This window comes from Bos javanicus, chromosome 14 (genome assembly GCF_032452875.1).
Source record: "Bos javanicus breed banteng chromosome 14, ARS-OSU_banteng_1.0, whole genome shotgun sequence".
Lineage (NCBI taxonomy): Eukaryota > Metazoa > Chordata > Mammalia > Artiodactyla > Bovidae > Bos > Bos javanicus.
The window spans coordinates 35,810,264-35,823,377 of NC_083881.1; the positions used below are offsets into that span (position 1 = coordinate 35,810,264).

General features: G+C 42.8%; 1 protein-coding gene across 1 annotated transcript in view; it reads right to left on the reverse strand.

Moving 5' to 3' along the window:
- The window catches only part of TRPA1 (transient receptor potential cation channel subfamily A member 1), a 55,519-nt gene extending 43,677 nt beyond the window's left edge, over positions 1-11,842 (reverse strand). Inside the window, exons 1-3 of the mRNA XM_061438975.1 lie at positions 11,415-11,842; positions 5,856-6,015; positions 3,004-3,179 (exon numbers count right to left, since the gene is read on the reverse strand). Of these exons, the coding sequence (XP_061294959.1) occupies positions 3,004-3,179; positions 5,856-6,015; positions 11,415-11,522 (444 nt within the window). The 5' untranslated portion in view covers positions 11,523-11,842. The remainder of the gene's footprint in view (positions 1-3,003; positions 3,180-5,855; positions 6,016-11,414) is intronic.
- Between the last annotated feature and the right edge of the window lie 1,272 nt (positions 11,843-13,114).

Sequence of the window (13,114 nt, forward strand, 5' to 3'; positions counted from 1 at the left end):
CACAGAGTTTAGTGACATTGTACAGTAGCCAGTGATCAAGACCATCCCAAAGAAAAAGAAATGCAAAAGGCAAAATAGCTGTCTCAGGAGGCCTTACAAATAGCTGAGAAAAGAAGAGAAGCAAAAAGCAAAGGAGAAAAGGAAAGATATACCCATCTGAATGCAGAGTTCTGAAGAATAGCAAGGAGAGATAAGAAAGCCTTCCTCAGTGATCAATGCAAAGATATAGAAGAAAACAATAGAATGGGAAAGACTAGAGATCTCTTCAAGAAAATTAGAGATACTAAGGGAACATTTCATGCAAAGATGGGCACAATAAAAGACCAAAATGGTATGGATCTGAAAGAAGCAGAAGATATTAAGAAGAGGTGGCAAGAATACACAGAAGGACAATACAAAAAAGATCTTCCTGACCCAGATAACCACGATGGTGTGATCACCCACCTAGAGCCGGACATCCTGGAAAGTGAAGTCATGTGGGCCTTAGGAAGCATCACTAAGAACAAAGCTAGTGGAGATGATGGAATTCCAGCTGAGCTCTTTCAAATCCTTAAAGATGTTGCCGTGAAAATGCTGCACTCAATATGCCAGAAAATTTGGAAAACTCAGCAGTGGCCACAGGACCAGAAAAAGTCAGTTTTCATTCCAATCCCAAAGAAAGGCAATGCCAAAGAATGCTCAAACTACCACACAATTGCACTCATCTCACACGCTAGCAAAGTAATGCTCAAAATTCTCCAAGCCAGGCTTCAACAGTACCTGAACCGTGAACTTCCAGATGTTCAAGCTGGATTTAAAAAAGGCAGAGGAACCAGAGATCAAATTGCCAACATCCGTTGGATCACTGAAAAAGCAAGAGAGTTCCAGAAAAATATCTACTTCTGCTTTATTGACTATGCCAAAGCCTTTGACTGTGTAGATCACAACAAACCATGGAAAATTCTTAAAGAGATGGGAATACCAGACCAGCTGACCTGCCTCCTGAGAAATCTGCATGCAGATCAGGAAGCAACAGTTATAACTGGACATGGAACAACAGATTGGCTCCTAATCAGGAAAGGAGTAAGTCAAGGCTGTATATTGTAACCCTGCTTATGTAACTTATATGCAAAGTACGTCATGCAAAATGCTGGGCTGGATGAAACACAAGCTGGAATTAAGATTGCTGGGAGAAATATCAATAACCTCAAATATGCAGATGACCCCTTATGGCAGAAAGCAAAGAAGAACTAAAGAGCCTCTTGATGAAAGTGAAAGAGGAGAGTGAAAAAGCTGGCTTAAAACTCAACATTCAGAAAACTAAGATCATGGCATCCGGTCCCATCACTTCATGGCAAAAAGATGGGGAAAGAGTGAGAGACTTTATTTTTGGGGGCTCCAAAAATTACTGCAGATGGTGACTACAGCCATGAAATTAAAAGATGCATGCTCCTTGGAAGAAAAGCTATGACCAACCTAGACAGTATATTAAAAAGCAGAGACATTACTTTGCCAACAAGTCTGTTTAGTCAAAGCTATGGTTTTTCCAGTAGTCATGTATGGATGTGAGAGTTGTACTATAAAGAAAGATGATGAGTGCCGAAGAATTGACGCTTTTGAACTGCGGTCTTGGAGAACACTCTTTAGAGTCCCTTGGACTGCAAGGAGATCCAGCCAGTCCATCCTAAAGAAAATCAGTCCTGAAAATTCATTGAAAGGACTGATGCTGAAGCTGAAACTTCAAAACTTTGGCCATCTAATGGAAGAACTGACTCCTTTGAAAAGCCCCTGATGCTGGGAAAGACTGAGGGCAGGAAGAGAAGGGGCCGACAGAGGATGCGATGGTTGGATGTCATCACCCACTCACTGGACATGAGTTTGAGCAAGCTCCAGGAGTTGGTGAAGGACAGGGAAGCCTGGTGTGCTGCAGTCCATTGTGCTGCAAAGAGTCGGACACGACTAAGCAACTGAACTGAACTAGGTCATGAAGGCAGAACCCTCACGAGTGGGATTAGCACTCTTATAAACGAAAGCCCAGAAAGCTCTCATTCCTTCCTCAACATGAAGACACAGAGAGACAAAGGCCGCCTATGAACCAGGAATCAGGCCCTTACCAGATACCAAATCCACCACTGCCTCAATCTCGGACAACCCAGCCTCCACAGCTGTGAGAGACAGCTGTTGTTCACGCCACTGGGTCTGTGGTTTTCTGTGATAGCAGCCAGAACTGTGACACAACAGCCATGTCATCCTTCGCAACGTTTTTCCTAAAGGAAAATTTACTGCAAGGTCCAAATTACCTACCTCAGAAATGAATTTCTAGAATATAATTCATTTGTAAACTGCGTTTCTCAAGGCTTCCTCTATTTGACCCAATTCACTCACTTAAAAAAATACTAAGAAATTTCCCCATATTATGATTATGTCTTCTGTTAAGACATGCCATCCACTAAGGCCTGTCACTGACTCTCACAAAAACAATAAATCCTAATTATATTTCCTCTCTTCATGGAGGCACTGGTCACCTCCTTTTTTTGAAGCATTCGATCAGCCAGGTAAAAGCAGTAAAACCCTGACTTGAGAAACATAAAAATGAAGACAAATTTCCTAACTCTTGCTTTCGCCTCCTAACTCTTACGCACTAACTAAGCACGTTATTTAATTCACTCTCTTCCTCAGTTTCCTCAGCTATGAAATGGGGATAATAATGGTCTTATTTTATAGATTTTTTAAAATGGAGATTTAAAAACCAAAAACACAGAAGGCTCCTAAACACAGAAAAAGGCTGGTAGCTGATACATAAGAACTAATCAAGAAAATAAGATGGTGCTTATTATTCTTCACGTCATCATCATCACGATCACTATGGAGATGGTTTTGGTCAGAAGAAAAGCCAACTTTAAAATCATCACATGTTGTTGGCCCTGGCAGCCGAGGTTGGCCTTTTGGACGAAGCAGACATAGCTGGACCTGAGGCCCGGCCCACGCTACGTTGCTCAGCCTGGGGACCACCAGCAAGCTCACCTTCATCACGTCATTGTACCCGCCCTGCACAGCCACATGCAGTGGGGCCATCATGCTGCAGTTTCGGAGGTTTGGGTTGGCTCCTTTGCGAAGAAGAAACTTAACACTTTCCACCTGGTTTTTTCCTGCGGCCCAGTGCAGTGGGGTATTTCCATAATCATCCATCACATTCAGTACTAGAAAAAGACAGCAAAATACAGGTGAGACGTTGCTTGGACTGTACTCGGCACCTACTGCATGCCTATTTACTGCAAAGCTCAGTGCTCAGTCCCATGGTAGAGGCTTCACCTTCTTTAGGAGAAATAAAAAGATAGCTTCAGTTCTCAAAAACATCTAACAGACACCTTTGGGGCTGCATGTCAGTGATGGCACTGACTTTGTCAAATGAGTTAGCTGTCAATCTGTAGGATCCATAGGAAATAGGTCTTCCTATTGCTACATGCTTTTATCTGTGCTATGAATTGGGGGATTTGTTGCAAAGCATTGAGCTTATATAAAAGTAACAACTCTACACCAGGCAACTCTAAGTTCCACGCAACCATTATATCATCCAACCCTCTAATAGCTCACAAGGGGCCATGACCATTTTTCAGAAAGATGAGGACTAGAGAGGTTCAAAATCTTGCCAACATTATGCAGCCAGTAAGAGCTCTGTAAGCTGACTTAGCTCTTTGAATCTCAGTTTTCTCATATTCAAATTTGGTGGAAGGAAGGAAAGAGGGGAGGGAGGAAGAGAAAGGAGTGTAACAGATAGGTACACCTTGCAATATTCTTAGGAGAAGAATATCAAATCATGTCCTTAAAGATCTTAATGGGGTGTTTGGCCTTTAGCAATGGTTCAAAAAAATGTTAGTGAGAAAAAAGATGCACCACTAACAAACACAAGACTAGAATTAGAGCTTGTGCACCTTGATGTCATACATGATTTTGACATACTTCTACAATATATCATTGTATTATTTACCCTGTGATTAGCATGCCCTTTGACACTACAGGATTTACTTTATATCTGCTCTAAAATAGACACTACCGTCTGCTTTATCAACCATTTTAATTGGTGGTAGTATATTTTTATGTCTGAAGAGAAGGGAAAAGAGCTCATTCATAAATATGACTTAAGGACCACCTACAATGCCTGGAATCATGCTGCAGCCATATTTCTCATTTCTCTCCTTTTTAACATTTATCTCCCCACTATCTTCTCTCAGTCACTCCAGTGCCTCATTCTCAACCACACACACACACACACACACACACACACACATTCTCTCTGTCTCTCTCTCTCGCACATACTCACACACATCCCTTGACCATTCTGTCTGATCAAGACAAAGCACCACACTCAGCATTTCATTTAGCACCAAACCTCATGAAACCATGGCCAAAACTTACAAACTCCAACTCATCAATTAAATAACTTGAATTTGGCTTTTACCACCATTGCTTTTCATAAATCACTTTTACAGAGGTCAGGAGGCCTTCTAATGTCAAGGTTATTGTGTCTCCTTTCTATATGATCTCTCTGTGGTACCTGATCCTTCTAACTAATCTCTCCCTTGGCTCATGTGCCATCAATCTCATGCATCACTGTCTTCACCATTGTTTTTCTGGCTTTTCCTCTGCCCTCTGACCCTGAGCATTGGTGTTTTACCCTTAGCCACCTTCAATGGCAATTCTATGGTCTTCTAAAGGATTTTCATTCATTTACACAATTTGAGCTACTTCCTATGCAATACTGGCCCTGTAGTGTGACCCTTTCCTTCTATATTTTTGGTCTACTAGATACAAGGTATTAGGCTACAAGTCTACTAGAAATTTTCAAGTGGATGTCCCCTGGGCCTTTTAAACTCAGTATGACCATATTTAAATTATTTCCTCACATTCACTTTTCTTCTGTTTTCTTATAAACCTTCTTTTCCAGATGGCTAGACTATTAATCTAATTCCTAAATTAAGAATGTCAACATCAGTACACCTTTTCATCACTTACTCCTTGCATTCAATCTTTATCAAGCACTTTCCACTCTACATGTGAAATAGCCCCTGAATCTCTCCCTTTCTCCTTATTCCAGTCTCAAAACCCTAGTGGATGCTCAACTTCTCTTTACTACTAAAATAGCTTTTTAACTGACCTTCATCTTACATTAAATAATAATGGTCTTATTACACCACCTCACTGCTTAAATCTCTGTGTCATCCTGCTTCCTTATCAACTACAGCTGAGTTTCTCAGAGAAGGCTGGGGGCACAAGGCTGGGGAGGATGTGACATCTTCTTGGGGTGTCAATTTTATTGACACGATAAGGGTGGCACTAGAGGTAAAGAACCCACCTGCCAATGCAGGAGACATAAGAGATTCGCGTTCGATCCCTGGGTCGGGAAAATCCCCTGGAGAAGGAAATGGCTAGCCATTCTACTATTCTCGCCTGGAGAATCCCATGGACAGAGGAGCCTGGTGGGCTATAGTCCACAGGGTCCCAAAGAGACAGACACAACTGAAGTGACTTAGCATGCGCACACAGGAAGCAAGCAATTTAAGTATGTGATGACCTCAGTGGAAACAGTATATAAGAATACATGAAATACACATGAACTTTTATGATCTATCATGCAATTGCAAAGAAAATCTGCACTGGCAGTGGGCTGCCCCAGATCCTTGCACCGTCCTCTGCAGTATTTCTGTGGAAAAGATTGAAGGGCACTGGCTGGAGGAAAGACCACATTCCTGAGTGAGACATTCAGACCCTTTATAATCTGGAACTAATCAACCCTCCAGAATCACTTCATTCCACTCTTTCCAAATGAGTCTAATGAGATGATGAAATACATGGCACTAGCTGTAAAGTTCTGTTACCTTCACAGGAGGATTCATTGACAATCATCTCCATCAGCTCCACTTGACCTTCTTCTGCAGCATGGTGCAAAGGTGAGGCATTCACATCATCATATTTTTTAAATCTCTTTTGTTTCTTCACAAAGTTTTGTAAACCGCATTTGTTTCCCTCGAACACCACCTAGAAGTATATACAAAATTGTTACCTTAAATAAGCATATATAAAACTTAGTATAATAAGTTCATTGACAAAGGATTATCATCCAAGCTAGTTCTTGTGCTTATGATAAAGTAAATAATTTTTTTTTCTGAAGAACACAAAATGTTTAGACATATAGAGCATGCCCCAGAGCATACATGCTCAGTTGTGTTTGACTCGTTGTGACCCTACGGACTGTAGCCCGCCAGGCTCCTCTGTCCATGGGTTTTTCCAGGCAAGAATACTGGAGTGGGTAGCCATTTCCTACTCCAGGAGATCTTCTGAACCTAGGAATCGAACCTGTGTCTCCTTAATTGCCTGGCCGATTCTTAGACATATAGAAAGAAAGTGAAAGTGTTAGTCACTCAGTCATGTGTGACTCTTTGAGGCCCCCTGGACTGTAGTCCGCTGACCCCCTCTATCCATGGAATTCTCCAGGCACGAACACTGGAGTGGGTAGCCATTCCCTTCTCCAGGAGATCTTCCTGACCCAAGGATCGAACCCAGGTCTGCAAATGCTTTTACATTGATAAGCACATTAAATAAATAATTTGATTTTCTGATGCCAAACCTGTATATGCTGTAGAAATAAAGGCCTTGAGAAGAGTTTGGAAGTAAATGTAATAGATGCGAGCTGAGAAGAAAATAAGTAGAGTGAAAACATAGAGGCATTGTCTCTTCTAGGTGAAAAATGTACTGAAACCACAGCACAAGGGATTCTGGTTGATGAAAAAAGATTTTCGTGAATGGAAGGAGTAAGAGTAGAAGCTAAATTACTGTCCTTTCTTTGGCCTTCCTGCTGATAGTCAATTCCCATACAATGTGTTCCCAAGCAATGGAGATAGAATCATACTGAAGGATGGTGATGTAAGTCTCTTGGTCAGTTATCTTGAACAGCTGCCCACTCTCCTCTGGGAATGAACTATCCCCCCTCTTTTGATGACTTGGATTCTGAACCAGGCCAAGTCAGGTCAGGTGCAGTGCCTCATGGTTCTCTGCAGGCAGGAAGGGCTAGCATTTAGTTTAGTTCAGTTCAGTTCAGTTGCTCAACCATGTCCGACTCTTTGCGACCCCATGGACTGCAGCATTCCAGGCTTCCCTGTCCATCACCAACACCCAGAGCTTGCTCAAACTCATGTCCATCAAGTTGGTGATGCCATCCAACCATCTCATCCTCTGTCATCCCCTTCTCCTCCTGCCTTCAATCTTTCCCAGCATCAGAGTCTTTTCCAATACTCTTTTCCAGTCAGAGTCAGTTTTTCACATCAGGTGACCAAAGAACTTGAGCTTCAGCCTCAGCATCAGCCCTTCCAATCAATATTCAGGACTGATTTCCTTTAGGATGGACTGGTCTGATCTTGCAGTCCAAGGGACTCTCAAGAATCTTCTCCAACACCACAGTTCAAAAGCATCAATTCTTTGGCACTCAGCTTTCTTTATAGTCCAACTCTCACATCCATACATGACTACTGGAGAAACCATAGCTTTGACTAGATGGACCTTTGTTGGCAAAGTAGTATCTCTGCTTTTTAATATGCTGTCTAGGTTTGTTGTGGCTTTTCTTCCAAGGAGCAAGTGTCTTTTAATTTCATGGCTGCAGTCACCATCTGCAGGGATTTTGGAGCCCCCCAAAATTAAAGTCTCTCACTGTTTCTACTGTCTGTGTACTTACTTACCACCAAAGATCAAGACACTGAGAGGTTACATTGTTTACCCAAAGGCACACAGTAAGGAACGAAGTTAGAATTTGAATGGAAGGTACATGGAATACAGATTTTGTCTGACTGATGAATGCCAAAAATCCAACATACAGTGGAGATTGAAGTTGTGATAGAGAAACTGTGTGATAAAGTTTCCAGATCAAAAAACAAACTTTGCAGGACAAGTTCCATAAGTTTTGGGCATAGTTGGCAGTTGTCACTGGCCTGGAAAAGTATGATTCCAAACAGACATTAATGTCCACTGACGTCAGGGAGGAGAAAGAACTTTCTAGAATATCTAAATTTTCTCTAAGATTTGTTTTCTTCATGCTCTTTATATTCTTTATTATAACTGCACTAAAGATGACTTATCATGGATGACAGTATATCTCTTCCTTGTGAAATTTCGAGGTGTTGATATTCTGCTTTTGATTCATTCTCACAAGGTATGAAATTTCCAAATTTATATATATTCAGTAATAGATTTAAAATGAGCTCTTCACAGAAGTAGGCTCTTTTTCAATGTCTCACCCCATCAAAGGAAGTTTACCTGACTCCATTAGGAAGTATTATAGCACTTGAAATTGATACGTTCTTCCAGTAATAATAAAAGAATTCTATCGTCTACCCCACAGTGTCAAAAAGAGCAATTTACAGGTCTACTCAGTGATGTGCAGTCAACACAAACCCAATTACACACTCTTTGACAGCCAGGCCTGGGTTCAGAGGCTCATGAGGTACTGCTGAGTTCACAATGATAACAAAGCATCTAAATATTTTATACAAGCTCATCAGATGTGCTGTCTGAATTTAGTTCACGGCATGTTACCTAGGCTTCCAAGAGATTTCTTTAAAGAAAGTACTGAAAGTCAAGGATGTCATCTAGACAAGTTATTACACATTCAGTCAATAGAGTTTTCTGCTGTCACAGGTCACTTCACATTCTTTCCGGTTCTGAACTCTATGACTAGATACAGGATGTAACAGACTAGACCACGTTTGTTGTTGTTGTTCAGTCGCTAAGTTGTGTCTGACTCTTTGCGACCCCATGGCCTACAGCACGCCAGGCTTCCCTGTCCTTCACCGTCTCTCAGAGTTTGCTCAAATTCATGTCCATTGAGTAGGTGACACTCTCTTAACCATCTTATCCTCTGCCTCCCCCTTCTTCTCCTGCCCTCAATCTTTCCCAGCATCAGGATCTTTTCCAATGAGTTGGCTCTTCACATCAGGTGGCCAGAGTATTGGAGCTTCAGCGTTAGCACCAATGATTATTCAATATTTTAATGAATATTCAGGGTTGATTTCCTTTAGGATTGATTGGTTAGTTCTCCTATTACGTTTAAAGAAGCTAATTCTGAGTTCTTTAAACTGGAGGTATCAAATACACCTGTTTTAGGTGGTTTTAATGAAATACATATAAGCAGTATGGGGCAAAAAGGAAGGAAATTATTACAATGAGAGATTTTAACAAATGGGAGATTATAACTATGAGAATTAAGTAAGGTAAGTGTTAGTCACTCAGTCGTGCCCAACTCTATGCAATCCCCCCATGAACTGTAGCCTGACAGGCTCCTCTGTCCATGGAATTCTCCAGGCGAGAATACTGAGTAGTTAGCCATTTCCTCCTCCAAGGGATCTTCCCGACTCAAGGATTGAACCCAGGTCTCCTGTATTGCAGGTGGATTCATTACTGTCTAAGCCATCAGGGAAGCCCATAACAATGAGAAATTAAGGCCCAATGCTAAAGTATTAACTCCCTTGAAAGAAAGTCATTGGAAAAGATTAAAAGCATCAGTCAGATGATTCATATTCCACATTTCTAATCTTGTAAGTTTTCTGCCATACTTCGATTTTGTCAGGATTCCTGAGATGTGTGTGCATGCTGGAGAAAATATTGTACACCATGTCTTCTTAATGAGGAAATCCTTAGAGTTCAGAACTCTCCAGAGTGCTACATGTATTCGTTTGTAATTATTCTCACTGCTGAGATTTCTACAGGATGATTTAAAGTCAGGTAACAAAATAAAATGTATAAATCCCTCAATCTACAAGCTTGACTGTGGTTTTCAAAAGCCTTAGATAACATAAATGCTTCTGCTGGATTTAGGCAAGAAAACTAAACAAAGACAAATAAAAACACAAAGAAAGTAAGTTTGAGACACTGTATTGCAAAATTCCTTCACTGATTATCTCCAGAAAACAGAGACCACATTGATAAGTAAAGAAAGTACATTTGGTGCGATTTTCAAAATTAAAAATTTTTTTCCAGTCCCTTAATGTTAATTCCAAAGATGCTATCCTAGTGTTTGACATTCACTTATAACTTCAGTTCTTTGTATTAAGCTAAAAGACCATAGTTATTATACTAATATTAAGGAGGAGGAAAAGTATTTAATCTGGATTTAATCTGGATGCACCTTGGGAGGCCTGGTGTGTGGTTTTATGTAATTTTCTATGCATGCCTGACTCACATGCAGAATTAAAAACACTGTCATTCACCTAACCTATTTAGAGGGCAACTTGGCAATTTCTACCAAAATTAAGCCCATAGGTGACTTTAGATCCTACTAGGCCTTTAACATACTCATTAAGGTACTGTAGACAGAGGAAGCCATATCTACACCCACAGACACTCAATCACGTGTGTAATAGCACAACAAAACAAACACACACGTGCTGGTCTGGTAAAGCATAACACATTCATACAAGGGAATATTATAAAGCTGCTAAGAAGAATGAGATACATCTCCAGCAGCTAATTTTGAAAGTATTCCAAAATATATTCCATGAGCAAATCCAGGTGTAAATGGTTTCACCATGCAAAGACATTTGTGGTGGCGTTGGAGAGAGCTTTTAATTCTTTTAATGTTTAAAAAGAGATGTTTCCTCCTACTGACAACGTGAGGCATCCAGCGATGAGTTTTCTGAGCATCCGATAGCCTCCGCCCTCAGTTAGCACCATCAGCCAGCAGCAACCTGAGCTGGTGCAGCCTTTTGGTCAAAGCGACTTTGGAATCCGCAAAAGAAACAGAAGCCCCATCCTAGTCCTTGGGACCTCCGGAAGACCACCTACCTAGCTTCGAAGGGTCTCCTCCCTCAAAGTCCCTTCCGACTGACTGCCCCAGCCCCTGGAGGAGTCTGCCCACCCGTCCTCCAATCCCTGCAACACCTCACTGTTAGGTTCTGCTTCCATTTCCCTCCGCAAGACAAGCATGCTTCTAGAACCCCAAACTCCTATTGAGCAGCTAGCTCTCCGACCGCCAGATTCAGCCATCTAGTTGTTTGGTTCTAAATAAAATCTGTAAAACGGAGAACAGCACGCACTCCAAAACTGGTTCCGATTTTGGCACCAGGCAGTTGCGGCCAAATGCTAGCGGTACTTTGGGGGTAGATCTCCTCACGCTGCAGCTGCCCACCACAAGCAAGAGCAGGGTGAACAAACAAGCAAACAGGAAGGACAAAGCCGGCACCTGCTGGCGGGCGCCTTTTAAGAACGCGGCTCCCCGAGTTCCCCACTTCCCGAGGTCCATCCTGGACCGCACGCACACCCCAAGCAGACAGCCCTCACCTGGCCGGGTCCTCCCATCCCGGGGCTGCCCGCTAGGAAACTTCGAGTCGAGGAGGGTAAAGTTAGGAAGAGCCGACCCGCGCCCGGACTTGCGAGCGCGCCCGCCCGGGTACCTTGAAGTCATTGCTGTTGTCCTTGTGGTCCTCCACTCCCAGGCAAACGAAGTCCCGGGGCTCCTTCTTCTCCCCGGGGCGCAGCATCTTCCTCAGGCTTCGCCTCATTGACCATGCCCCGAACGCCACCTGCGGCAGCTGCTCCCCGCGGGCGCGGGCACCTAGGGCGAGACAGTCGCCGTGAGCCGGCGCCGGGCGCGGCCTGGGCGCTAGCGGCGCGGGCGCCGCTGGAGTCCGCGCCGGAGCTCAGAGCTCTTCCGCACACGGCGGTCCCCGGGAGAAAGGAGGTTTGCTCTGCGTGAGGCCGGGAGGACTTCTGGCCAGAGTTGCCCGGCTCGGGCTACTTGTAGGGCAGGAAGCAGGAGGGGCGCGTGGAGGGGTGGGGACGCGCCATCGTGTCCACGCGCGGCCAGGGGGAGGCCGCGCCATGTGTGTCCCCGGGCGGTAAGCGGAACCGGCTGCAGCAGCGCACCCTTGAGTCTAGGTGTCAGATCAGAGTGTCTCCACCGAATCTAGACTCATAATAAAAACCCTGAGAGCCCCAGTCCTGTCCTGCAATCAGAGAGAAAGGAAGGGGCGAGCAGCGGGACGGACGGGGGAGAGAATGACAAGAGAGTGGCTGGGTACACTGGGAAGATGTTTATTTTTCTATTATTTAAATATTTTTTAATTTATATATTTATTTAAAAAAGAAAATCGCAATACTCAGACCATTCTTAAAGTGGGACAGTCAACTCTTGTAAAATGGGTGTAAATCAAAAGAATACCCTGGAATTAGAGGCATTGTGTTCTAAGGCTTTCAATTTTGAGATCAGTCCTGGCTTCTTGCAAACCAAAGCAGAAAGTTGTTACATTTTTTAATGAAAGGCTTTTAGTGGAGTTTTATTTCTATGCAATGCAGAATTGACAGACCTCTGTATTCTCTCTCTTCCTGGCACATAGTACTACATACAGTTTTGAGGTAATGATGATGTTTACAGCAGGTTTGGGGGGAAGGTTTCATTTATCTCTTAAATGATAAACACCACAAAATGTCAAGATTGTGAGATCTGACACAACTTTGCCTTCAAGAGTACTAGACTGTGAAACTTGTCATATAATGTTTAAGGAGGACTTGGAGTGTTCATTGATGTTTAAGATTTTAATATTTCTAAAGGCCATTACAGTGACCTGGATATGTGCTGAAAGCCAAACTTAACATTTTGTTTTGTTTTAACAAAAAACTGTTTCAAATAAATCCTATTTCAACACAGTGAAAAAAAAGTTTGTTGTGAGACTTCCCTGTCAGTCCGGTGGTTAAGACTCCGGGCTTCCAATGCAAGGGCCCTGTGTTTGATCACTGGTGGGGGTACTAAGATCTCATATACCATTTGGCAAACCCAAATTTCAAAAATAAATGAATAGGTTTATTTGTTTTCCCAGCTAAAAGTCACCAGGCTTCAGCTTCCTGTGCTGCATCATTGTAGAAGGCTCTTTGAGCTGGAGAGGTTTTTAGAAAAACTTATCTTTCCAAAAGAAAAGAAAGTGAAAGTTGGTCTCACAGTCGTGTCTGATTCTTTGTGATCCCATGGACTGTAGCCTGCCAGGCTCCTCTGTCCATGGAATTCTCCAGGCTAGAGTACTGGAGTGGGTGGCCATTTCCTTCTCTAGGGGATCTTTCCAACCCAGGGATCGAACCCGGTCTCCTGCATTGCAGGCAG